Raw genomic sequence first — 27,627 nt, 5'->3', positions numbered from 1 at the left:
AACATAAGGACTTCTTTTGTGTCTTACCATTTTACAAATAGCATCTTTACTACACTTAAACATATATTCGCCTCTTTTCAGCTTTTTATTGACTTTAGGTAAATATTTTCTATTTTTGTTGCACGTTTCTAAAGCGTCATCAATCAATAAAAATAAATGCATTTCAAGCGAATTTTACTCACAAAAGGCAATCAGCTATGTATTTTAGTGGTACATATATGTACCGAGAGTCTCAAAAGGGTGAAAGTGATTATAAAATTTTTATTCAAATATTTCGACTATGTCGACTAAAAGTCGATTTTAAAAAAGGTATTAGCCGATTTTCATCGACTTTGAAAAATACATTAATCGATTAAGTCGACCGTCGTATAATTTCGTAACAACAATAATTTTTAACTCATTCAACATTAAAGGGCTAAAGTAACCCCGTTTTACGGTACACTTCATGTAAAATATACTTTCGATCTCTAGTAGGTGAAAAATATAGAATTACCAAGATTTTATAGAACTTATCATAAAAAAGAATCTTTAAAAGAGCTCTTTAGGGAAAGAAGAAATCTTTAGAACTGTTTTGTTATCACCAAATGGAAACTTTCATTAACAGTAACATCATAATTGATAACACTTTCTTCGTTAAAGAACCGAAAATCAGCGTGTTGCTTTTCTAACAGGTTCTTTGTCATTGCCCCAACTAAATTAAAAAAAGTACTTTTTTTAATTGAGTTTTTTAAAAATATATCGTTGTTTACAATTTCGTTTAAAAAACGGAAACTTAAGTGAAATAATGGAAGAACTTCGACGATTAAAAAAGAAAATTTACTTGTCAAACAAACGATTCATTTCTCTTTCGGCTTCTTCTTCCTTATCTGCTTCCTGTAACAAAAAAAAATTGTTCATACTTGAGAGGAAAACATAACCTTGTAAAGTTTAAATCAATTTTATCGATATTAAACTCATCAATTTTAAAAAATTAAATTCTCATATCAATTCCATGGTTTGCCTTTAACAACATATTAATAACTAATATATTAGTATACATGTATAATATGTAATTCAGGAAACGTAGGATCAAATGAACTTCATCCATAAAAATAAGTCAAATTTCTTAAAATTAAAAATATTTTTTAAAAGCTGTCACCTCCTTAAACTCATCAAACAACATGCTTTGTTGTTCGTTGTCACTTTTAAACGCAGCAAGTTCATTTCTTCCAATGATATCTTTAGTAGGTTTGTTCCAACCAACAAACCGCTGCTAGAAATCAAATTTTCACGAATTCATACTTTTCACGAATTCACGTCTTTAAAGCATGCTTAACTCAGAGAATTGTTTTTTCCAAATTAAGAAATACAGTTTTCCATTTTAAAGTTACACAATTATCATTTTAACTGAAAATATTTCAAGTCAGCTTTAAAAGAATCCATTTACATACCTTTTTAAAAACTTTAAAATTCCTAGGCTTCTTTAAGGGGGCTGGTAATGGTTGATAACTTTTTTGTTTAAAGGAATTTACCACTAGCGCTTCAAAAGATATTTGTATAAGGTGATGAGACAAACCGTTAAGGTCCGGATCTTCCTCGTCTTTAACTACAACAGTTTTCTAAAAAAAAAAAAAAAAAAAATTGAAAAATAGACGTAGTGTTGCCTTAGGCTTTGGAGGTACCTACTTTAAGTTTGGTCCCTGAATAAGTAACACACTTCTTTCTGCCACACAAACGTATAAAATTAGAACAAAAATCCAAAGAATTACTTTATCGTGACACGATATGAAGCCTTTCACTGCTTCAGTTTTTTTAATCACGGGTGGAAACTCTTCACTGATTAAGTCTTCATCGTGAAATAAGCGTTCTGTCTGTTGCAAATCGGTTTGAGATGGAACTGAACCATGGTTCTTTCTAGTTTTCTGAGAAAGACTCAAAGAAGAAATATTAGGTACAGTTTTACAATTGGGATCTTCACTTAGAAAGCTTTCACTTAACCAATCATTTTCAGAACCTTTACTAAAGCAATCATTTTGAGAATCTTTAACACTCAGAGGAGATTGTTTTGACTTATTGTTGGGCGAAATTAATTCGAGTGACTTTCTATTTGATATGATCATTTCTTCTTCGATAGGATTTCCTTGACTTTCGTCAATTGCTTTCAAGAACTTGTAATTCGTAGGACTAGGATTATCAACGTTGTTGACTCCAGTATTCAGACTGCCAGAACTATCATCTTTTATAAAGATCGGAGTTTCAAAAAAATCACCTTCAGATTTAAAATCAAAAAAGTTATCTACTAATTTTGCTTTTTTATGGTTTGTACCCCCGGACGATGATTTCCTTTTATTTGAAGAAGCAACAGAGCAATAGGTATCAGCAACAGTTCTATTGTAGGGAGAAAATGACAAACTAGGCTTTTCTATCTGGATATTGACTGTATTACTTGCGAGAATGTCATCTATAGATGACTTCTCTATTAGTTCAGACTCAGGGATGACTCTATTCAAAATTTGTGATTCATTTATGGTCATTGTAGCATTTTTACTTTTTTTTTTATTTTCAATCAATGAATCAAATATTTCAGAACTTTTTATGAAGTTTTGATTTTTTTCAGTGAGATTAAAGTTCTGCACAAGGTTTTTTTGAAGTTTTGCAGTTGGATTAAAGTTAAAAGGGTCTTCTTCAAATGAATTATCATCTTCTTCAAATGAAATGATGTTTATTACTTTTGGTTTCTCGCTCTGAGATAGACATTTAGACTGATTGCTGCATAATGTAACCTTTAGTTTTTTTATATCAGGTGAGTTTTCTACGTTTTGTTCGGTTGCTTTTCTTAAAATTAAAGACAAAAAAAAAGTATGAAGCCCACAGTCGAAAAAAAAGATTGTTTTCACTTTGAGTAAGTCTAATGTTAAATTTTAAAAGTCTGATTTTTAGTGAACTTAAAAAATAAAAGAAAAAAGAAATTATATATAAAACATATTTATAATAAAAGGAGTTTATATATAATACATGCTTATATATATTAACACATATATAGAAATATATATAGCATGTATAGGGCAATCTATACAGCTATTCACAAAAGTTTAAACGATTGCAGAATTTTCAAATCTAATCTTCGGTTTTTCTTGAATAAAAACCTAACGGAAATAGATATCAAAATAATTATTTTTCCAATTTGTTAAAAGAATAAAAAAAAGTAGGCTTTGACTCATTACCGTTTACTCAGAAATTTCATTAAAAGGTAGGTGATACAAATTAAGTGGTTTCACAAAAGTTTAAACGATTTTATTTAGGATCAATTATTTGCTAATTAATTGATAAATCCACTGCGAAATTTTTTTTCGCAGCGAATTTATCAATTAATTAGCAAATAATTGAGTAGTTTTTCAATCAAAAAATTCATCACAACATCATCAGGTAGCTTTTAATTCATTAAAAATCAACTTAAAATATTGTGAATTTCAAATTAATTTCAATTGCGTGCAAATGGGTCGAAAATCAGTTTCTAGTGACATCAAATGGCAAGTTATTGGTATGGCGCGGACAAAAAATCACACAAACGTTCAAATAGGCAAAATGCCTAAAATTTCTGAATATTGCGTTAGAAAAACCATCAAAACATGGGAACTTACCAAGGACGTCTCCAAGATGCCGCGTACTGGGAGACCATCCAAACTCAGCAACCGTGACAAAAATGGTATATTCAGAATAAGCAGAGAAAACCCCAGACTCAGCTACAAAAAGCTAGCACAAATCTTCAATGAGTCGAAAAATAATCCAAAAGTTAGCAGAGAGCTCGTGAACATTGTCGGACAAAGGTATTGGAACGTACATAGCTGCTAAAAAACCTATTCTTTCAATCACGGATAAACGTAAACGACGAGTGTGGTCCAAAGAAAGGCTGGACTGGTCTGTAGAACAGTGGGCAAAAGTTATTTGGAGTGATGAAGCTAACTTTCAAGTTGTAAACCGCAAGGGAAGAATCTATGTCAAAAGATTTGCAACTGAGAAATATTCAGACAGGTTTTTGCAACATCGTCGACAAGGCGGTGGAGGTTCGGTTGGTATCTGGGGATGTTTTTCTCACAAAGGTATAGGCTTCTGTGAGCTGTATGAAAGCCGAATTAATCAATACACCTACAAGAACACATTGGAAACGTGTTTAGTTCCATCAATCAGACACTTGTATGGCAGAAGAAAGCAATTCATCTTTCAACAAAACGGGGCTTCAGCTCATACAGCACACTCAAAGAATATTTTTTGAAAAAAAAGTTCAATGTGATGCCCTGGTGCCCTAGATCACCAGAACTCAACCCAATCGAAAATATTTGGTCTTGGATCGACAATCAACTGACATACCATGAAATTCAATCAACTCAGCATTTAAAGCAACTTTTGAATGAGTACTGGCTGAAGGTACCTCGCGTGATGTGCATGAAATTAGTTGAATCAATGCATAAACGAGTTTATCTTTGCTATAAAAACAAAGGAGGACACTTCAAATATTAATTTCGCTTTTTTTTTCATTTTTTGTTCGAATGTTGCAATTCGTTTAAACTTTTGTGCTTCTTATTTTTCCTATAAGATTTTTTGTAATAGCTTTTTTCTAACTAAATACTAAAATTTTTATAACATGTTTATATTCATTTTAAAGCTAATTACTTTTTCTTTAATAAATAAAAAAAATTAAGTCGATATCATTTTACAGTTTTTCTTTATTAAACAAAAACCAAACATACTTGATAAAGATTCTGCAATCGTTTAAACTTTCGTGAATAGCTGTATAATATATTGCTAAAATATCAAATATTATGTGGAAATAATTTAAAAAAAGAACAACAAAAACAACAGAAGAGAAGCACACAAGACATTAATTTATGTAACACATGACATTAATTTATGTAACACAAGACATTAATTTATTTAACACATGACATTAATTTATGTAACACATGACATTAATTTATGTAACACATGACATTAACTTATGTAACACAAGACATAAACTTATGTAACCCACAACAGATCCTCATAAATACCTTTTCTTGTCACTCAAAGAACTTTCATTTGACTAAAAAGCAAAATGTGTATTTACTATTATAAAAATGTTACAATCCAAATACAAAAAATAAAATTAACTGAGGATTGCTTTGTTGGAGCATGTGATCTGCATTTCTGATTTGTTATTCTCATAACATTTCTTAAACCTCATTTTAACAAGAAAAGCGCTTTGTTGACTAAGAGTTACAAAATGATTTACACCTGTATTGATTGTTGACAATGTGTTTGCTGTGATTGCTGTGTTTGAATTGTGAAAGTATCACTTAGCAGCTGAGAATGACCAGTGCCAATCCTTGGAGCTAAAAGCATAAATTGTTATATATAACATGTAAATATACATAATTTAGTCTATGGATGCAACAAATAAAAATAAATAAATAAAAAAGAAACATCTTAAACAACAAAAAACAAATAAAAATTTATCACAGAATATTGACAACCTGCAGCCGTTGCAGGGTTACAAAAAGATTGGAGTGATGTATGTAAGATAGCAAGACCAATTTCAGATTCACGTATAGGACGAAGACAGTTACTAAAAATATTATCAATTTAAAATATATAACAAATAATTTTTCTATTTAATTTTTGTGCAAAATTATCTCTTTAACAAAAAGATATAATTTAAAATATTTTAAAATCAAAATAAGAGAAAAACTAGAAGACCTTTTTAATTTAGCATAAACTTCTTCTTTAAAGCTCTTCTCTTCACTTTGTCCAGACAAGTCATCCTTTTTTTCTGTCTGTAAAACCATTGTTTGCTTTGATGACACAGAGTTTGTTGTAGATGTGTCTCGCTTGGTTTTAAGAATGACATTGCCACCAGCCAACTCAAAAGCCAGCCTAATACGTTTATACTGAAACAAACAATAACATGTTTAACTTACCTTCCCCCCTCCCCCACCTAAAAACAAAAAAAAAAAAAAAAAAAAAAAAAAAAAAAAACTCTAAATAAATAGTTAAATCTAACGGAATTTCTAAAAATAAGAAAACAAATGAACTGAAAAAAAAAAACACTTGGCTGGAAGATAACACTAGCAACTGTTTTCCTTCCATTAATGATTTTCTTTTGCTGTCTGGAGTAAACAAGTGCAACATTTGTGACAGACTGTGCTCAGCAATTGGTGGCAAATAACTAAAATTTATTTTTCAAAACTTTAAGAAATAAATTTTGAAAAGTTTTTTATTTAATAATTCTTATTAAAACTGACCTTCTTTCATGAGGCAAAAGACACCCTTGTTTTTTATCACAGCTATTTAACAAGTCTTCAAAATATTTTGGTGTAACTATATACTTTGCAGATGCTAACGCACATACTACCTTTAAAAAATATGAATAAGGAAAAACAATTCATCCCATAAAAAACTAAAGTTTTGTACATTCAGTTTTCCATTCTCACTTTCAGATATAATCAAGATATTTGCAGCAGTTTTCGTGATCAAGTTGACATTGGCAAGGAAAGGAAACTTTTAAACTTAAAACAACAAAATTACATTTTATGTAAAAAAAATAAATTTCTAGCAGATAAGAGAAAAACGCTTTGGGATACTTTAGCTTGAACAAAAATATCCCAAAAACCATTAAAGTTTCTTCAAAAACATTTCATATAGAGGAAATGCTTACCTTGATTGTGAATATAAGCTTCTCCATGACTAGATGAGTAGCATCTTGATTCCAATCTTTAAATGTAGCCCCTCCTGGGGGAGAAAAAAGTTGTTGATTAGTTGGTGTAAATTGTTTATTTACATTTAATCAACTTCTTACTACAATTTTGTTATTTTTTTTTTAATTTGCCTATTTATAAAACAAAAATCATAAAACTAAAATATTTTCTATGAAAATTCAAAACACAATTTATAATAAGAATTTGATCTTCTAGCAAGAAAATAACCAAGTCGATGCATAAGAGATTTAAAACTTCTTTTTGATTCAGAACTACTGATGCCAGACAGCACAGCATTAATAATTACTTTCTTCAATCTGAAAAAATAAGAATTGTAGCAATATTTATATTATTAAAAAACAACTGAATGCAATGATTCTAATTACACCCAGTATAATATTTCTGAAACTAATATTTATTATCTGATTAAAATAGAGGTTCTTACAAATGTCAATCAAAAAGAACAGTTCTTAGTAAATGCTTCTTATTTGTAACCACTGATTATTTCAGGCAGCTAAAGTCTAAAACAATCAAATATAATTTAGGAAATAAAAAATGTGACCTACATAAAGCTGACTGGATATTTTCCAAACTGGATAATATCATTTGCGTTGATTTTTATTTCTTTGTTTGGTTGAGCTTTTGATTTATTGATGTGTATACCAACTTTAGATTTATCAACAATTGTTATCTCTGCACCCTAATAACAATCCTTTTTTATTTAATTTCACATTCATCTGTGTAATAAAAATTACTAAAAGTTTATTTTTATTTTTACCCATAAAACAAATAAAAAATAACAATATCAATGCAGCAGTATTTTTACAACCTTTATAAATTTTCAAAATGGCATCAAACTGTTAAAACAGAGAACAACTATTAATAAAATATTCTTATTTTTCATAGCTTCTCAAAAGAATAAATTCTTGATAAAAATATCCAATAAGAATAAATACCTCTAATTATATCTGTAAAATTTATGCTTCAATTTGGGTTTTACAGTACAAATCAATCACTTAACTTTTATTTAATATATTTTATCAAATTTTCTAACATTAAACTGATGGAAGATTTTGTCAATTCGACTAGAGATGAAAATCACCTTCAAATTATTCTTTTTATTTTACAGAAAAAAAAATGTGAGCTAACTATTTTTTTTATTCCTTTTAGATAATAAGATGTTTTAAATTTGTTTAAAAAAGAAGTATATTTGTCTAGCCTTGAAAAAGTCAAATTTAAAATCAAGCACTAACACATTTTAAAAATTAAAAAAAATACCATTTAACCCCTAGAGGGCCTATATATTGGGAACAGCTTCTCAGCTAAACTTCATAAGTTTTTGGTCACTTTAATCTAAGTGTATATACATATACATATATGTAAATACATATACATAGATGTATATGCATATGTATGTAAGTTTATTTAATTTGTTTTTGTACTTAGAACAGGGTTTCTTGGCTTTATACAATACACTAAATCTCTCTCAGCTTTAACTAACCTGAAATCAACAGCCAAAAAGTAAAAAAGCTAAGATTAAACCATGCTCAATATTCGCAGCAAGAAACTCTCTTCAATAAAAAGTTTAAAACTTTTGCAAGAAATCACAACAACTGATGAACCTAATTAATGGAAAAAAATGGAGCCTGGAAAATTGCTTCCTTAGCTCAAATATTGAAAAACCTCAAATCACTTTAAATTGATTTTTTTTTTTGTTCTATTAACTGTTGTTTTAAGTTTTTAAGACTCCTATTTCTATATGTTTGTGTTTAGACTACTTATTACTGACATAGAATTGATGAAGCTGCTCACTAGATAACTTAAATGAAATAATAACAAAGTTAAAAGTAACCTTACTTCTAAATTTGTTGTCTTGATATCAACCACAGCATGCTTTCTGCTTATAGTTGCATCACCATGTAAAACAATGTCACAATCTTATTTCAAATTAAACAAAAGTTAGCAAAACAAAAAGGATGAAAGCAAAATGAATGAGAAGCAAGTTTTGGAAAACTCCTTAACTTTCAATGTTTTAAAATTACCTTTGCGTCCAATTACATAACTTCTTCCATGCAAAAGAGGAAATTGAGTACCACCTACACAAATTATAATTTAATTAAGACATCAAGAATAATTGTTAAAAACCAATAAATAATCATACACATCCATATATATATATATATATATATATATTGTTGCCCTAAGAATTATTTTTTTAATAGCAATCTCAACTTCATTTGTATAGTTTATGAAATAAATAGGTAAGGTTTTAGTATATTTGAACAACATTTACTAGTGCCACAATCAGTTTTTCATTTCAGATTTATCTAACATGTAACTATGCTGAATATTTAACAAAATTCTGTACATTTACAAACTTTGTACTCAAATATTGATGAAAGCAATTATTTTATTAAAAAAAAAAAATTCACTTGTGGTATCTCTGAGTAATTATGCTTAAATATTTATTTAGTTTAGTAAGCAATAATGATAGCAGTCATGTTATTTTCCACTTGTTTGAAAAATTAGAATTTACAATATTCCTTTGAAACCATATTTATTTTTGCTTTTAGCCTTCAAAATTATTTGAAAGCAAAAATAAAAAACCTTAAACCAAAACTTTGAACACATTATATCTACTAGAATCAGCCAGTGCAACCTTATTGGACTGATTGAAGTCAAAATATCAACTTTTTAATTATGCATCAAGATTTAGAGACTTGAATATTTGGACCACAAAACTGAAAGAGGGTTATTTTCATCCAAAGGTTTAATGCAGCTTCTTTTCTTCTGTTGTGGAAACTTTTTTTTCTGTAGTCCCAATGATTGAGAAATAAACAAAGTAAATGGTTAGAAAAACACAAAACTTACTTCCTGTATCCTGCTCATCTAATTGCTGAAGAACCCACATTTATATTTATGATAAATTTGTTTTTTACTGACAACAAATTTTTGCAGATTTTAAGACAATTAAAATACACTAAATTAAATTTATAATTATTTCACTTAAAAAAGATAATAAAAACCTGTCTGATCATTCATTCAAAGATTTTATGAAAAGATATTTCAACACATTAATTGAAACAGTTTAAAAATTAAACCAAACCCAAAACGTCTTTAAGCAAGTTTCATAAGTTTCAAATTGGACCAAGAAAGCAGCTTATACTAGCAATCAAAAGAAGTTTGATGGCAAATTTAATCTATCAAACATCAGAAATTGACAAATTTATTAAACAGTCAGTAAACAAGAACACTATGAACTTAATGAATACTATTCCCATAAGTCACTCTGTTAACTCTGTTTATGCAACTTTTTTTCAATGTTATTTGAATAAATCCAAACAATGAAAATTATATATAAAAGAAGCATAAAATAACTTCAAATCAATATTCTTCTAACCTAAAAGATTTTTTAAAGAAAATAGTTGTGAAAAGTTATATATTATCAAAAGATTAAAAAGCATTTTAATTCTTCTTAAACATCAAAACTTGGAGGGCATAATATTGGATTTTAATAACTTAAAACAATAAATGAAACATAGTTTATACTTTTTTTAAAATTATTTATTCTCTGTATACAACACATATATAAGCTCTATATTACCAGTTCTCTGTATATAACACATATTTTCCTAAATAAAAACTGTTATAACAGCATAAAATGTTAAAAACCAAGAAAAAACAAAAAAAGACTAGCTGAAAACACTTTAAAAAATAAATAACAATATAAACATGTACCTATATATGATGTATGTGCATTTTTTTTTTTTTATTTGTGTGTGCATGGATATTTAATATCTCTTTGTGTGTGCATAGTTATTTAATGTGTGTATGGATAAAAATCTTAAAAAATACTTTTCTTTTTTTATAAATTAAAAAATTTTCACAAAACTCTTCCAAAAACTAATTTTATTTCCAGCTTTAAGAAATCTATTGAAAATGAAGGAATTGTATGAGTTCTTTCATTTAAAAAAAAAAAATCTAAAATTAAAATATGGAAAGTAAAAATATATTTTCTATATTACACCATCAACAAACTTTCTATAAATCTTCAGCATTAAAACGTGTCACACTGTATGGAACTAAACTTTGTTCCCTCTGTCTTGGAAGAACTATGTCATCAGGCTGATAAAAAAGAAGAAAAAAAAAAATTAAAAATTTCACAAAGCTTGACTTAAATTTAATGTTTTATAATTATTGGTTTATATTTATATACAACATTGATATATAGTTATATAAAAAATTGATTTATACTTATGTTTATCAAATGTCATTGTTTTATGTTTATTGCTTTTAGGACAGTTAAAGAATAATACTTCTTGTCATTAAAAGTCACAGTATCATAACAGGGTATAAAGATGGGCCATTAGGCCTGGCCAATTATTTATATTCAAATGGCTCTATCTCAATAATAAAAGCAGTATGTATGTATGTATGTATGTATGTATGTATGTATGTATGTATGTATGTATGTATGTATGTATGTATGTATGTATGTATGTATGTATGTATGTATGTATGCATGTATGTATGTATATATAAATATATACATATTCAATTAAAAAAATATATATATATATATATATATATATATATATATATATATATATATATATATATATATATATATATATATATATATAATTTAAGTGTATCATACAATATTTTGTCAAGCAAAATGAACAATACGCAGTATGCTAACAAGTTTTTTTACTGCACAGTTTTCTTTTTTCTTTTATTACATTTATATTGGTTTAGGATTTTAGAAGCTGGTTGGGAAAAAAAGACTGCTAAGATTTTACATATTTGCTTTGATACAATGTTAGTAGATAATTAGGCAAAAGTGGAAAGGTAAAGTGAATTGAGTTTTCACTAAATATTGTAATTAAGCCATAAAAATTTTGGGAGCTACTTTTTTTTCACCAGTAAACAATATTTAAGCATTTAGCCACTTAAATTTTTAAAAAAATTTTCTCATGAACTGATCATAAAAGTGTATAGAGTGCAAGAAAAATACAGACAAAACTAAATGCATAACTTCAGCTGCACCATCAATATTTGTAGTTATATTTTTTGTTTAAATGCCTTACTATGATCATACAAATGAACATTTAAAAAATTAAATTCCAGCCCACAAGAAGTGGTTGATGCAGCATAATTCTGGTTGATGCTGGTTGATGCCATAAGAAAAATTTTTATTATATTCACTTTTTAATATGAGTAAAACATATTATAGTCTTGTCTAAATGTTTTGATTGTTTGTGAAATAAATTTAGTTCAGAGCGTAGTCAGTGTTTTTTTTTTTTTTTTTAAACATATATTGATTTAAAAAAAAAATAATCAGAAAATCCTTTAATTCAGGATTGTCCTTATTTACTAAGGATCATGAAATATTTTTCATACAACATTTCATACAACATTTCATACAACATTTCATACAACATTTCATTATGGCCCTTAGTAAATAAGGACAATCTCATCCATACTTATTGTAACTAAATCATCCCTTAAAGAAAAGCTATTTTTGTAACTTACAATTAAAACAAATATAACCAATAAAAAAGAATAGCATTTGGAAAGTACTTACAGAAGCCACAAAATTGTCTTGAATATCTTGATCTTGAAAAGAATTACGGTGCCTACTGAAATATGCAAACAAAAAACATAATGAGGTTAGCATAATAAAAGCTTTACACTCTCTTTTTAGTAGTATTTTTATAGAGCTAACCTCTAGTTAGCAATCAAGTTTCAGAAGAAACTTGATTCCATAATGAATTGAAATTAAGAATATGGAACTAAAATTTATTAACATCTAAGTTAATAAATACTATGGTTAACTCTAAGTCTTATTTTTCAATTTCTTTTATTTTTCATTTTTCACTCAGTGCATTTATGTTTAGATATCTGCAAATATCCAATTAAAATAAAGTTAATGTATTAAAATTCACTTTATAATTGCTAGATAAAAAGTTGTTAAATATATAACTAACAAATATTTTAATTACTTCCTCCATTTGACAAGTATAAATATGCCAACAATGACCACACCAACAATGACCAAAGATGTTGTAATTGAAATAATTTTCAAATCTACTTAAAAGAAAAAAATAATTATTAAAAGAATTTCATAGATTTGTAAATACATTTTCTTAAACATTGGAACTCTTTTATAAGGCTTTAACTTAAGAATGAGAACTGAACTATAAACCTTCAATAAATATTAAATTCCAACCAAATTACATTTTGAATTGTTGAAGAAGCATTGTGGTTCAATTGATTGTGAACATCCTTTGCTAGTACAGATGCTAACTTTGTAGCTTTTCCCAGAAATTATCTCTTCACTTATTGAGTAATGCATTTCTGAGGTCACTGGTATCTTCTTTTCACTTATACTATCTGAACCCATAATATTTAACAAAAAGTGTGTGTAGTTTTCTGATAAATCATCATTTGTTGGCTTCTAAAAGTTAAAATTGTGCATTAATAAAAAAGTTATAGATCACAACTTGTTTTATTTTAATAAAACAGAAATATGATACACAAACAAAGTTTTAAACCAATGCTTATTAAAAAATAATTGTCATAATAAAGTTAAATTGATCCATACAAAATAATTGTCATACTGAAGTTAAATTGATTCCTTTAAACATAATAAGATAAACCACTTACAGAAATAATAATTTTGATAAAACTATTTTTTTCTTTATCAAGAATGCATTTAAAAGTAGGCGGAATCTTTGGAACTAAAATAAAATGTTCTTTTTCAGATTTTCAAAAAACCTGAGAAATTGTTTTCAACATCAGACTTCAAGTTTTATCAAGTTTACCTTTACTTTTTGTACTATGGTAAAGATAATCTGACCATGCTGAAAAGACACCATTAAAACCAACAGAGTATCGCAAACGAAATCTGTATTGAAAATTATCTTTAAGGGCCATTATTTTAATAAGACAATTTTGATATATGCTCACACTAGTTGCCTACATCATTAAAAAAGATTTTCTGTCAAATACCTTATAACATAAAATTATAGTTGCATTAATTATTGCACTGTGTGAATTTACAAATTTGAAAATATTAATTCTCACCTTTTTACAACCAAAGTAAAGCCACTAAAAAGTAACAACAAATGTATATTTTTAAAACTTCACTTTTACATTAAACTTCAGATTACTTTTAAACATTAAAAGTTGAGTTTAAAGAATTTTTAAAATTTTTTCTTTATTTCTGGCAACAAAAACAAAAACTAAAAAAACTTCTCAAAATAACTAAGAAGCTTAAAATGCTAACAAATTTTTCAATAAAGGTTATCACTTACATCAGAATTAATAACTTGAGAGCAAACCCATTCTTGATCATAAAAACATTGTTCAAGCTCGATTTTTTCAATTTTCTCATTTTTATAGCAATCTTCATCAAGTGTGTCGTAAGATATATACATAAAGTTTTTGTTTCGAACATCTTTTGAAATATTAGTGAGGGGGCCAAAAATCACTAGAACATTTATAAGGATTTGTTTATAAGCATTTATCTATAAGCATTTATTTCACTAAACTTTAAGTGTTACTGCAAAACTTTCATACTTAAATGAGAATTTTTTTGATGAATATAACAAATGTTGAAAAATTGAGAGATAAAAGTCTCCTCAATATTTAGCCATAAAAACTAGATGACTTCATTTTCAAACCAGCCAAAATAAAAATGCTTTAACCTGGGCTAATAAAAACTACCAGGACAGGAGCTACAGCTACGATTACTTTACCCTTTGCACTCCGTTGTCGCCGTATTTGCGACATTAAAAAGCTAACAATAAATTCGCTGTCGCCTCTACAGCGACGTAGTTGTTTTGCTACCTGTGCGCACTTAACAGTTAGGTAATCAAAGTAGTCTGTGCTTATCTTATAGTGTTTATCATACGTTTATTATGCTTACATTGTAATAAGAGTAAAAAGTGCTCTATTTAAGTATATTTCGCTACATTCATAACGTTATAACCCTTCGTGTAGTGAAGATGGATGGCGAAAATTTTGACGATAATTGTGAAACAAGTGATGTGGAAGATGAACTCAATTGTGCGTTTGCAAGCGCCGATTTAAGTGAAATCGAATTAGAAAATCATTTAGAGACAGATAGTGACGTAATAGTAGTTAGAAAAAAAAGAAGAATTGCAATTATTGAATCTGATTTAGAGGACGAAGATACACCATCTGTAGATGGCAATGTATGGAGTAATATTACGGGAAGCAACATTCCTTTGGAAAAAATCAATTTTTCAACAGGAAATAAAATACCAGGGCCACAAGTTTTCAACATCGAGGAACCATTACAATTTTTTAAACTGTATTTCACGGAAGAGTTAGTGGACAAAATAGTGTCAGAAACAAATAGTTACGCCAAGAACAAATTGAAAAATAAAAGTCTTTCCAAAGATTCTATATGGCATACATGGCGCAACACAAATAAGGAGGAGTTTTGGGCCTTTATCGGTGTGATTTTGAATATGGGAACTGTGGTTTTGCCAAATGTTCAAGATTATTGGTGTACTAGTGCAAATACCAAAGTACCATTTTTTTCTGATGTGTTCACTAGAAGCAGATTTAACCAACTATTTTGGATGTTACATTTAAAAACAGTTAATCAGCAACAAACAGACATCAGAACACGGATTCAACGGGTCAGTAATTTTATGGAATATAAATTCAAAATTTGTGGAATATTTTGTACCAGGACAGGATATATGTGTCGACGAATCGGTAATAAAATTCAAAGGTAAAATTAGTTTTATAACCTACAATCCAAATAAGCCTACAAAATGGGGCATACTCATATACATTTTGGCTGACTCAGAAACTGGATATGTGTACAATATTCTCCCATATTATGGTAGTATTACCTCCGATAATTTTATAAAACCTCAATTGCCTGTCAGTACTAGAATTCCATTGCACCTGTATAACAATTTATTGTCAAACGTACCAGACACACAAGGTTACCATATGTATACAGATAGGTATTACACTAGCATTGTCCTGGCGGAAGAATTATTACAAATGAAATGCCATCTAACAGGTACAATAAAAATCAATCGCAAGGGCATACCTGATCCAATAAAGAAACCCGAATTCGGTGAAAATAAATCGATCGCTTACAAAAAGGGAAGAATATTGTCTTGGATGATATTGTCTTGGAAAGATAAAAGGGTGGTTACGCTGATAAGCACCAGTGATAGCACTGAATTTATTACAAAAACCAGATTTGTAAGAGGAGGTGAACAACAAAATGTGGAAAAGCCAAAAATTGTTGTTAAATACACGGCTTCAATGGGTGCTGTTGATCGCGCTGATCAATACGCATCATCATATTGTTTTCTAAGAAAATCTCTTAAGTGGTGGAGGAAGATGTTCTTTTGGGGAATGGAATCATCATATTGTTTTCTTTTGGGGAATGGAATCATCATATTGTTTTCTTTTGGGGAATGGAATCATCATATTGTTTTCTTAGAAAATCTCTTAAGTGGTGGAGGAAGATGTTCTTTTGGAGATATCTGCAATAAATGCATACATTTTATGTAAGTGCGTAAAAAAAAACAAGAACGAAAAACCACTACCCCATTTGAAGTTCGTTAAGAGATTAGTCAATCAACTTGTAGGCGAATTCCACGAAGATCAATCAAGACCTTTCACTTCAGCAACTGAAACAAGACTGGACAAAAAACTGCACATATTGCAAAAAGGCAAGAAAATAGATTGTATTGTTTGTTCTAATAGACAGGAAAAAGGACAAAGACGCGAAACTTCAGAATACTGTGATACTTGTCCCGGTAAACCGCAAATGCACATGGGCAATTGTTTCGAAAGATATCACACCTTAAAAAATTTTAAGTCATAAAATTTATGTTTTTCTTTTATAATATAACTTAGAATATGTTTTGTTTATAAAATAACTAAAAAATAAAAATTTTGTTTTATTTAAACGACTCTATTTTTCATCTATATCATAGGTATGTACTTGGAACTAATATAGTGCTGGAGTTGCTGGTAGCCTTTATGCATTACTAGGCTGGAGTGCAAAGGGTTAAGCATTCTTTAAATCAAATTTTTTATTTTACTAAAAATTGATCACATACCTACCTACCTACCTACCTACCTACCTACCTACCTACCTACCTACCTACCTACCTACCTACCTACCTACCTACCTACCTACATACATACATACATACATACATACATACATACATACATACAAATTTAAAATCCTGAGAACTAATTCAATGTAAGATTCTTCAAGCAACATTTTTTAAGATTACTTAGAGTATAATTAAATTAAACTAATTTTAAATGCATTTGAAAAAGAATTCACAATTTCTTTAATGGTTTTATTTGCTCTTTTGTTATCTTTTTTTTTAATTTTCCGCTTTTACATAATTTTTAATTTTTAAATTTTAACAATAACTTTTAGTGGTTAAATATTTAATTAAAAATTTAATGGTTAAATTTTTAATCCAAAATTTAGTTAAAGAAAAGGAAAGCTCTAACTTTTTTTTTTTTTTAATAAAATTAAAAATTTTTTTCTTTTAGGTAAAAAAAAAAAATAAAACATTCTCAAACATTTTACTTAAACATAATAACTTACAATGGATTTGACTGCTTTACTTTTAGAATCAAGAATTTTAGATTCGGAGAAAAAAATACAGCTTTTTTTAAATATTAGTTATTGTAATCTTATATGAATTATGTTATATGATAAAGTATATTATCATTAGGTAAGTAACTGTTTTTGTTTTTTATAGTTTCAATTTCTTTTATTTTCAAAGACTATAAAAACAATTAAAGAAATAAAAACTTATATTAAATTTAATAAATTTTTCAAATTCCTTTTTTTGAAACAGGACCGATGTTGTTAAAAATGCCAGATTTAGCCAACACTGGGGCTCAGGTAGGTCATTAGTTGTTTTATTGGTAGGTCATTACTAAGTAGTTGAGTAGTAGAGAAAAAAAAAAAGTTACTTTAACTAACTAGATTAAAATAACTAAGTTATTTTCCCCAAATGTTTATTTTATATATATGAAATTTGTCATTTCTTAAATTAGAACTTTCTTAAAGCATAAGTCACACCACGGTACCTACTTATCCATTATATTTCTGATGGTCTATTATATGTCTGAACTAAGTTTAGGAAATAAATTTTAGATAATTGTCAAATTTTGTATAAATAACTTGAAATAATCAAAACCTACTACTAAGGGACAATGCTGAATATGATAAAAATATAAGAACAAAGACTTTAACTTTAAAAGCAGTAAAAGTCACTGTTATCATGTCAGTCTCTATTATTTGTCTTATTATTTGAGAAAATAGTGTTTAATTTTGTAACTATCATTCAAATTATATTGTCTTTATCATGACATACTGTGAATTATTTACTCCACAAATAAAAACTACAAAGATTTTCCTAAATAAAATATTTGCAGGTCACACTTACTTTAATTACATCTATAACTTCACTAAAATAGTTTAGAACTAATCCCGCAAATTTCAATTTTAAATATTTATCAACACATACTTGTAAAGTTGATACGGATAAATCTGCTGTCTGTTTGAAGAACTGCACCGTTTGATGAGAACTCCAGGATAGAAATTTTAACCATCTCACCACTGTTATAATATAGATTATTAACATTACATATTCCACTATAGTTTGTTACCATGGAGCAGTTTGCTCTTGGAAAAGTATGGTTATATGAGTTTGTTATAAGAATACTTGTAAATGAATCCTTTTGCTGTGTATAATTGAAATGTACTACCAAGTTGGGGCAATTAGATTTATTTCGGTAATTTCCATTCAAAGATGTTATTTGAACTATAAAAAAATTAAAATCAAGTCACATTAAACATTACAGAAAGTTACTAACTTGAACCTTTTTAAACTCATAACAACATTTAGAAATATTTAATCATATTAGAATTAAGATAGAGTTTAGACATTATAAAATGCTAAAGTACTAAACTATTATAAAATTTCTAAAAAGTCAAATTGGTTTTAAAAAAATTTATTGAAGCTCTTTTAAGACATTTAAGTTTAAAATAAATTCATAAATTAAAGATTATCAACATTCGTAAAAAACTAAATAAATATTAAATAACTAAATCTTTTATTGTATTACTATCAGTATCAGAAAAAATAATTCTGAAAATAATATCACTTGTAAGTTTGTTAATTCTTTTTATTAGTTTAGTTTTGTTAATTGCATATAAACAAAACCTAAAAGTTTTGTAAAAAAAAAAAAAAAGAAAAGCAAAACAAAGTTTTAAACTGATTTCAATTCAATTTTCTTCTCAAACAAATTGTTATTTTTATTTTATTAATCACTATTAGCTTGATGCCTAAAAATGCTAATGATGACCATATTAGTCACGCTTGAGATTTTTGAGGTGATTTTAAAAAGATGTGAAAGTAAACAAAGCAGCAAAATTGTAGATAATAGGTATAAAGGTTCCTGGATCAAAATCTGCAACTGAGAAATGCTGAGTAGATTACTAATTTCAGAGAATTGAAATCTAAGACTACATTTTAAATTACATATGGCATCCCTTATCATCCAGGATCTAGAAGATCAAGTAGAACACAAGAACAGTCTTGTATTGCATTAAGTAAAACCTAGCCTAAGGTTAAGTTATCATGAACTTACCAAAACTTTCAATGAAAACTGTAAAGATTTTTTCAAATACAATCAAAAATACTTTTCTTAGAAAAGATATTGATGTTTATGCAGCTGTTAGAAAAGTTAAAGCATGGACAAAACAAAATAAATTTAATGTGCTAATCAGACCAATCATTGAATTGAATTTAATTAAACCTATTTGGGGTTATATTAAAAAAAAATTGTCAAGGTTCAAGGAAGTTTCAAAATTAGCCTAAAACAAGAACTAGATACCATTGGGAGAAGAGTTTCCATTGAAACTTGCAACAATTTTGCTAAATTGGTATAAAAAATCCTTCTGATGGGAATTCCTTGGAAATGGGAACATATTTGGTTTAAATCATGCAAATTGGAATGACTCTGATAGGAATCCAGAAGTAATACTTAAAAGATTCCAATATACTGTAGCGCAATGTTTAATAGAACCATCTAGATTTCTTGTTAAAAAACTTAACAACTATTTAATTTTTTTTATTACCATATTCAAACTAAATGGGTTTATTTAAGTATACATTATTAATGTTTAGTAGCTTAATACAACATTTTAAATATTTATTATGAATATTTATTGTAGTATATATATTAAAATAATTGTAATATGTATTGGGAATGAGAGCAAATCTAAATTGGAATAGAAATTTTAGTTTTGAGAAAAAGAGAATGGTAACACTGATATTAGAATGGATTGAAATGGGATGGAACAAAATGAGAAATATCATTCTCATGCAGCTTAATGAGATCTTTTTTTTTTTTTTAATGTTGTTTAAAACAGGATTAGTTTTGCACATTCTCATCAAGAAAATTCACAATAATCCCTTTATCTAAATGGTGCATAAAAGATACCACTTGAAGTAAAGTTGGTATACAACATCCAGTTTATTGCACTCTTATCAGTTTTTTTTCTACCAAAAGTTTAATATGATGTTCATTTGCTTTTCAACTATTTCATAAGAGAAACCTGATTTGGTAGTCATGGTAAAAGATTGATTATCAGAAGTTTGTTTTAACCATGAACAAAAAAGCCATAACCACATATGGCAAAAATTCAAACAAGGGACCCTTCAAAAAAGCACCTTATTGATAGGAGTAAAAAAAATATGAATTTAATCCAATGGAGAAAACAACCTCTACAGCTCATACTTTTAAATAATTGATGACAAACAGATTCCAACTGTGACAAAGATTGGATTGGCTAAGCATGTTTGATTGGTGTATTCAAATGTAAATGTTAAACTTTTTCTCAAAAAATCTGTTTTACTTTACTTCTTTTAGCCTAATATGAACGACATTTGTTTGATATATACTTAGATCCTAAAAGATACAACTATGTCACCTAATTAAATAAAAAGTGAATGTTTTTATCAATTTTGATGCATTTTTTACGTAAAACCCAATATTTTTAGAACTTCTAACCCTGAAAAATGTGAAGCTAATCTTTCGTTTTGAAAAGTTTTAATAGTGAAAACTTAATAAAGGATCTTCCTGATGGATTTAGGATAAACCTGAATGTAACGACCTATAGATTTAAGCAAAATCAAATAAAAAAAAAAAAGAGTTACTTATAGCCTACCTGCTTTTATATCACCTAAGAACAATAAATTTATGCATAGCAACCACCGCATCACGTATTGATACTGAAAATTTACTATTCCTAATGATAAATCTGTAAATTCTTTTAAATTTTTAATGCATATCTACTCACTCATTTGATTTCTGATTGAAAACAAATTTAAGTATGCAAACAGATGTTTACATTCACATGTGATATATTTTATACTTATCTGGCTTAGTCTCTTCTTCACAGAAACTGTTTCAACTCAACGGACCACTGAATCATTTATAAATGCTCTCAATATTTTTCCATGGCTGGGATGGTCAAATCGCCGCTCATTGCGACTTGTGAGTAGGGACCGGATACCAGAACTCAGATTTGGGTATTTATTTCGGGTATTACCCATTTTAAAAATACCGGGTAGTTACCCGAAATTTATAAAATGCACCATTTTTTTTTAAATCGGGTAATAGCTGATACCTGTAGAATACCCGTAGAAATACTCGAAGAAAAAATACCCAAACCTCCATTTATTAATTTGAATTACAAATGACAAAAAAAAAAAAGTTGAAATATGAACATTTGCACTGAAGGAGTTCAAATTTCAGCATTGGCAAAATTTGAACTAGACATTTTAAATCTGGAATTTCATCCAGTAGTTTACTGTTCTTTTTCATGAACACAGTTGTTATTTTGGACTTTTGGAGGATCAATGCAAGCATAGGGTATTTGCTTGCATTGATCCTCCAAAAGTCCAAAATAACAACTGTTTTTTCTGCTGGTGCATCACCATGGTTTTTGTCTTTCTCCTTTATTAAGTTTTTCTTTGCAGCTGATTTCGCTCCGTCTCGATATCCGTCCTCTTTGTTTTGGGAAAGGGTTTCAGATGGTGTTGGTTGCAGTGTGGGTTCTCTGTCATTAAGGTTCTTCAGCGAGTTCACAACGCTGTTCCTCGCAATTTTAAAACGGGTAAAAAGGTTAAAAGGTTAAAAAAAAAAAAGAAAAAGATAAAAAAAGGTTAAAAGTCAAAGTTAAAATCTTTCTGCTCTTTTTACTTGAGGATTAAAGAAGTGGGCCAAAATGTACTGCATCGGTACACTTCCACAGTGTGTGAATCTTATATCGATTTTCAGCAAAAAGTAGTTTGTCATTTCTTGGATTAAGGGATCCTTCATCAATTTTTGAGTTGTCTCAAGTCCTAGCTTTATTCTAACAAGCGTACAATTTTGTGGATGGTCACTATTTTACTGGCGGAAACAGAGTTTGAAAATGCTTTAAATAGTTTCAAGATTCTAACGATAGATTTGAGTTGTTGATCTCAGATTCGTCTGGCATTAACTTTTTCAATTCGGACAGTTCTGTACCATGGTTGTTGTTGTCATTTTGAAGGCCTTTGCTTTGTTGCCAAGATCGATTCTTCTTCCCTAAATTACCAAAATAGTTCACCAAATCTGCCATCTTTTTATGAAGTTACTTCAATGCTGGACGTACTTGCATATTCTTTTCGTTGTCTTTTTCAGTCATTGAACCCGTGGCAATCTTATGGTCGACGCACCACATGTTGTTTTTGTTCCCTTTTAAATGTATGCGGCGCCGTCTGTAACAATTGTGATTCATCTAACTATTTTGGGATTCAACACCAATTCTTGAACCAGTTTGAATCTGTTATCTTAACGCTGATATTATTTGCAGTATGACCCTATGGAAAATATTTCATTGCGAAACGGAATCTTCTCAGGCAGAAATTTTTGTCTAGGTAGTGTCCTGTCAAGCTTGTAAAAGAAATAAGTAAGATTGTTTTGTTCTGGCACTCCAGATATCTGCTGTTAAGGCAATTTCTTTAAGTCCATCTTTTTCTGTATTTAATAAGTCAATAATTATTTTTTCATGAACTCATAGATTTTCAAAATTGGTCTGCAATTCAGTGTATGTATTAAATTTTTATTGTATTGCCTAAGGTAACACTTTTGAGCATGTGAATGAATACTTTAACTTCCACAACTGAAAATGGTTACACCTCTTCTAACACCCACCTAATGATGTCTGTGACCAGCCTTATTGTATATTATCCTCATCCCAGATTTCTTGGTCTAGGCCTTCCTCTTTTCTTGTTCTTCTCTTGGCCTTTTGGTAGGTGGTTGTTGTTGTTCAGATGGTCTTGTTAGTAATTTCGATTCAGAGTCATCAAAATCAACCTCAAAAATGACATTTGCCCAAATTCTATCGACATCCTTTCTTAACAATTCTGTGAACAGATCTACATGTTTGCCTTTGAGATGTTTGCGCAAAACACTTGTACATCCCTGCTTTGCTGTTAATTCTTTGTGACACTCATTGCAGGTGGCTTTACCATCATTGGCCTTAGTGAAATATGCCAATATGTTTGATTTTTTGGTCATCTAAATAGAAAAGAAAAAAAAAAAAACATTACCCTACGTTTTAAAAAAATTACCCAATAACGGGTAGTTCCGTATATCGATTGTAGTTCCGATGATCGGGTAACAAAATTAGGTAGCGTATTAAAACTAGTGTTGCTACGATTTTGAAATTATTCGACTATCGACTAAACCGATTAATATATTTTTCAATGTCGACCGAAATCGACTAATACATTTTAAAAATCCACTATATCGACTAAAAGTCGATTTAGTAGAAATTTTTTAATAAAAATTTTATTATAATCATATGCTTTAACTTTGCTTCACAATTTATTTTTTAGATGCTATGAAACAAATAGAACTTTAAGAGAGTAAACAAAAAAACTAGGTGGTATCTAATACTGTTATAATAACACATGCTGTTGTTATATCAAAAGCATTTTCTTTGTTTAATTTTGATTCATCTAATCTATTACATGAATTAAAATCGAATAAACAAAGAAAATTACAATCACAAATTAAAGAAGGAAAAAAAAAACCAATGATAATTTTACATTATTTTTTACAACAATTAAAGAAAGAAATTACAAAAAATTTAACTCATAAAAAACAGTGGCGTAGATTGGTGGGGACAGATGGGGCGGCTAAACTTTTTTTTGGGTGGTAGATTTATAAAACTTTTTCGCATCTTAACTGAGTACCATAACACATTACTTAACATTTTGTCTTAAAAAGCATCAACTGGTTAATATAATGAAAAAAGGAAACATTAATGAAGTGGTGCTACATACAGTAAGCTAAGAGTTAAGTTTATGTGATACAGAAATTTAGGTTCAATGTTCAGATATTTTAGTTAAATTACAAAAACCGCTATGAATGATATTCTTACGCCTGGCTCAATCTTTATAAATAACTTATCTTTACAAGATAAACTATTTATAAAAATATTTCTTTACTAATTGGTCAGCATCATAACAGTACTAAAGATTGATAAAATTAAATCAAGTGAAAAAATTTAAATAAGGATATTAGGATGATTAATCGATGAGTAAGAGATCCATAGTCGATTAAATCGACTATTCGATTTTTTAAAGTCGACTAATTTCAACTTTCGACTAGTCGACTTTTAGTCAATTTTAGTCGAAGTCGATAACAACACTAATTATAACACGATAAGAAATTATTTCGAGGAAGTTTACAATTTTTAAATTAGATTTAATAGTGATGGTTGAATTTATCTGAAAAATATTAACAAAGTTATTCTTTATTCTTTCTCACTGAGAGCCGCTGATATTATAGAAGCAGCAAAGGCTATCATCTCTAAATAGTCCTGTGGTGTTGAGCTCGTATTCTCTCTATTCTGGCAATAGTAAATAATATGAATAGGCCACAAATAATCGCATCAGTAATATATCTTCGAAAAAAGAAGTTTTTGATAGAGCTGCACCGTTTTATAACAACGCTCTCAATTCTTGCGGATTTAAAGGAAAAATTTTTTTCAATCAAAACACGCCAAAACGTAATGCAGGATTTGGAAAACGAAACGTTATTTGGTTTAAACCCCCGTTTTCACTAAACGTTAGAACAAACGTAGCAAAGATACTTTTGGGTTTAATTTATAAATGCTTCCCTAAAGACCATAAATTTTACAAACTTTTTAACCGGAACAACGTAAAAGTTAGTTACAGCTGCCTTCCAAGTATTAAAAAAATTATTACTACTCATAACAAAAGAATACTATCTAATACTACTGACAATAATAGCCAATCATGCAATTGCCGACAAACCGCTGCATGCCCACTCAATGGAAAATGCCTTAAGAAAAATCTTATTTATATTTGCAATAAAAAACTCTGTAGCAAGAAAAGGGGCATTATTATATTAGGTTCAATGAGAAAACCTTCAAAGATAGATGGTATAGGGGAACCTGTTGTACCTCTGACCACTTTTTGTTTCCGGGCGTTTTTTTGCTCGACGGTTGAATCAATTTATACCATTCAAAGTTAATGTTATTCTCTTATATTTTGCGCAAAAATTATACTTTTGACTTTTTTCTCATTCAACCAATAAGTATCATTTTTGAGCGTTTTTAAAAAAGTACTCAAATAGTCAATGGTACAACATGTACGTTGTACCTTTGACCGAGGTGTGTTGTTCCTTTGACCGTAATGTTATTAATAAGTTCTTATGAATTATTTGGACTTTTAATAAGTAATCATGACATATTACAGCTTTGCTATATGTTATAAAGAAATTTCTAGCCAACCACATGTCAATAAATGCTTATATAAAACCATTTTGTAAGAAATTAAAGACACAGCCGCAGCAAGTTATAACCAAAAAACATTTTTTGATGGTCTAAAGTAAAATTTTGTTTCTTGTCGCTTTTATATTACAATCCCAAGTAAAACGTTTTGTTGTAATTCAATTTATTAATTTTGCTTTGAAAAATAACTACTAACTGCAGCATTACATAAGTCTCCCTTAGTTTGGATTTTTTGATACATTTTGTTTTGTATCTAGTCTTGTACAAAGGGTCATTCATTGTCCTTGTACTTAGGGCCGTGTTTTAAAGTAACACCTACGGTCATAATCCTTATGATTTTGCTTTTTTGTTTTTTTGTAGTAAATAAAAGAAAATGACATCAATTATCAGTACTATTTCGATTTAGTCACATTTTTTTCAGTTGGATGCTATTTACATGGGACGGTTCGGGTTAAGATTGGAAACTTCAAATGTGATTGAATTGTACAAAATGTTTTTAATTAAGTTGTTACTCTCTTTTAGATAATTTAAGAGCAAAAATATATTTCTATAACTTGCTATACTTGCAATTAGAAATGAACTCATTGTACCTAAGTTTACCGATTTTAAAACCCTTTTACTTGGCGGAGTTTTATATTTTAAGTAATTATGTCGATATCAATAGGAAGTAATTTGTATGATATGATCATACAAAAAATCTGGCCCTAAGTAGATTAATATCCCCTAAATAGGTTTTTAACTTAGAAACCTCTTAAAACCCAACCAAAACTATTTTTAGTTGTCAGATTCATTTAGATTTGACCATAATGCTTTTTAGAGGAAATCTTTTAATGCAGACAATGAAAAATATGAAAATAAAATATATTATATTAAAAAACATTACTGTACAGTAAAAGATGTCAGATCAACATCAAACATAAGATACTGGCGTCTAGATGATCCATGACCAACACTTGGTGATGGAACTTTCATTATAATATCTTCAAGTTCTACATCATAAACATTGTCATCTTCTCGTATAAATTTATTGTCTCCTGATTTCTTAAGATACTTAACTTTGTAAACTAAACCAACAACTTCAATAACTTCTGCCACATAATGTCTAGAGTATTTCTTTTCACTTAACTTGACAAGTAAGAAACTTCCTGAAACAATTTCACTATTTTCTGATTCATTGTCAAGTATATTTATTCCAAAATCAATTTCATCAAAACTTTCATTAGTTAAACTTGTGTCAGAATGTTGATTAAAAATAATCTGTTTTGCCATGGATTTTATTTGTCTTGAAAAAGGTTTTTGACATTGTTCATTATTAGATTTTGAATGTAAAATAACTTTCATTTCAGGTGTATCAGTTAAAATGCGTGATTTTCCCTTACGTCTTTTTGAAATAGCTGCCTTTCTTAATTTGGCTTTTGGGTGAGGTCGTATTATTTCAGGTGAAACAATTTCCAATGTTGATGGTAAATTGCCAGGAGTGGTTTCAACCTCATTGCTATCATTAGAAATGCAAGTTTCAGTATCCACTATTGGCCTATCAGTAACAGTTGCAGCTAAGAAGTCAATATCAGTAAAAATATTTTCATTAAAGGGAAAAAACCCAGTACATTTAAAACTGTTAACAATATTAATCGGTACAAAAGCATGAGGATAAGCTTGACCAACAAGGTAAGATATATCATAAATTGTAACTGGTTTACCAGCATTTCCTGGTGATATCATCCAATTATTCATGGCATTATTATAAAATATTTTAAATGGACCAAAAACACCACGATCAAGGGGTTGCATTTTGTGGGTTGTGTGAGGATGAAATGTCATTAAAATTATGCCCGATCTTTTAGCTAATTCAATAATAGAAATGTTAACATGACTTTCATGGTTATCCATTAACAAAAGAACTGGTTTTTCTACCGAAGGTCGTACATTACTAATAAAATGCTCAAGAAACTGCAGAAAAATGACTTCATTTGACCATCCAGACTTATTAGCTGCTCCTACACTTCCAGGAGGAGC

At 28.6% G+C, this 27,627-nt stretch overlaps 2 protein-coding genes across 15 annotated transcripts; both read right to left on the bottom strand.

Annotated features, from left to right (window-relative positions):
• Window positions 1-352: 352 nt before the first annotated feature.
• On the bottom strand, window positions 353-9,720 carry LOC149882886 (nibrin-like). 8 transcript variants are annotated; one of them, XR_016456307.1, is made up of 18 exons: window positions 9,582-9,714; window positions 8,753-8,806; window positions 8,568-8,647; window positions 7,277-7,410; window positions 6,939-7,027; window positions 6,671-6,744; window positions 6,258-6,367; window positions 6,064-6,181; window positions 5,713-5,903; window positions 5,490-5,581; window positions 5,251-5,348; window positions 5,028-5,059; window positions 4,728-4,782; window positions 1,749-2,814; window positions 1,431-1,598; window positions 1,139-1,252; window positions 821-873; window positions 353-691 (listed from the first exon to the last, which is right to left on the bottom strand). XR_016456307.1 is itself a non-coding variant. In XM_090100006.1 (17 exons), exons 1-17 carry the CDS (start codon window positions 9,619-9,621, stop codon window positions 649-651), a joined length of 2,556 nt encoding a protein of 851 aa, XP_089956132.1. In that variant the 5' UTR covers window positions 9,622-9,720; the 3' UTR covers window positions 353-648. The 8 variants fall into 8 exon arrangements, 6 of the variants coding, with proteins under 6 accessions (XP_089956132.1, XP_089956135.1, XP_089956133.1 ...); XR_016456308.1 differs by having other exon boundaries at window positions 390-691; window positions 1,139-1,249; XM_090100006.1 differs by lacking the exon at window positions 4,728-4,782 and having other exon boundaries at window positions 9,582-9,720.
• Window positions 9,721-10,242: 522 nt separating this feature from the next.
• On the bottom strand, window positions 10,243-21,327 carry LOC145192748 (uncharacterized). Of its 7 annotated transcripts, none has more exons than XR_016456661.1 (10): window positions 20,986-21,320; window positions 18,278-18,574; window positions 14,030-14,205; window positions 13,800-13,823; window positions 13,538-13,691; window positions 13,380-13,453; window positions 12,951-13,170; window positions 12,701-12,800; window positions 12,298-12,352; window positions 10,243-10,835 (listed from the first exon to the last, which is right to left on the bottom strand). XR_016456661.1 is itself a non-coding variant. In XM_090101274.1 (10 exons), the coding sequence occupies exons 1-10, from the start codon at window positions 21,035-21,037 to the stop codon at window positions 10,752-10,754; spliced, it is 1,221 nt and encodes a 406-aa protein (XP_089957400.1). In that variant the 5' UTR covers window positions 21,038-21,320; the 3' UTR covers window positions 10,243-10,751. The 7 variants fall into 7 exon arrangements, 5 of the variants coding, with proteins under 5 accessions (XP_089957400.1, XP_089957399.1, XP_089957403.1 ...); XM_090101274.1 differs by having other exon boundaries at window positions 12,716-12,800; XM_090101273.1 differs by having other exon boundaries at window positions 12,716-12,803; window positions 20,986-21,260.
• Between the last annotated feature and the right edge of the window lie 6,300 nt (window positions 21,328-27,627).

Source organism: Hydra viridissima, unplaced genomic scaffold (assembly GCF_058129835.1).
Source record: "Hydra viridissima isolate aposymbiotic clone 2 unplaced genomic scaffold, HvirCarnegie_v1 scaffold_10, whole genome shotgun sequence".
NCBI classification, from domain to species: Eukaryota; Metazoa; Cnidaria; class Hydrozoa; order Anthoathecata; family Hydridae; genus Hydra; species Hydra viridissima.
Note: the sequence above shows the minus strand (reverse complement) of the source record. Positions and strands in the feature narration are given on the sequence as shown.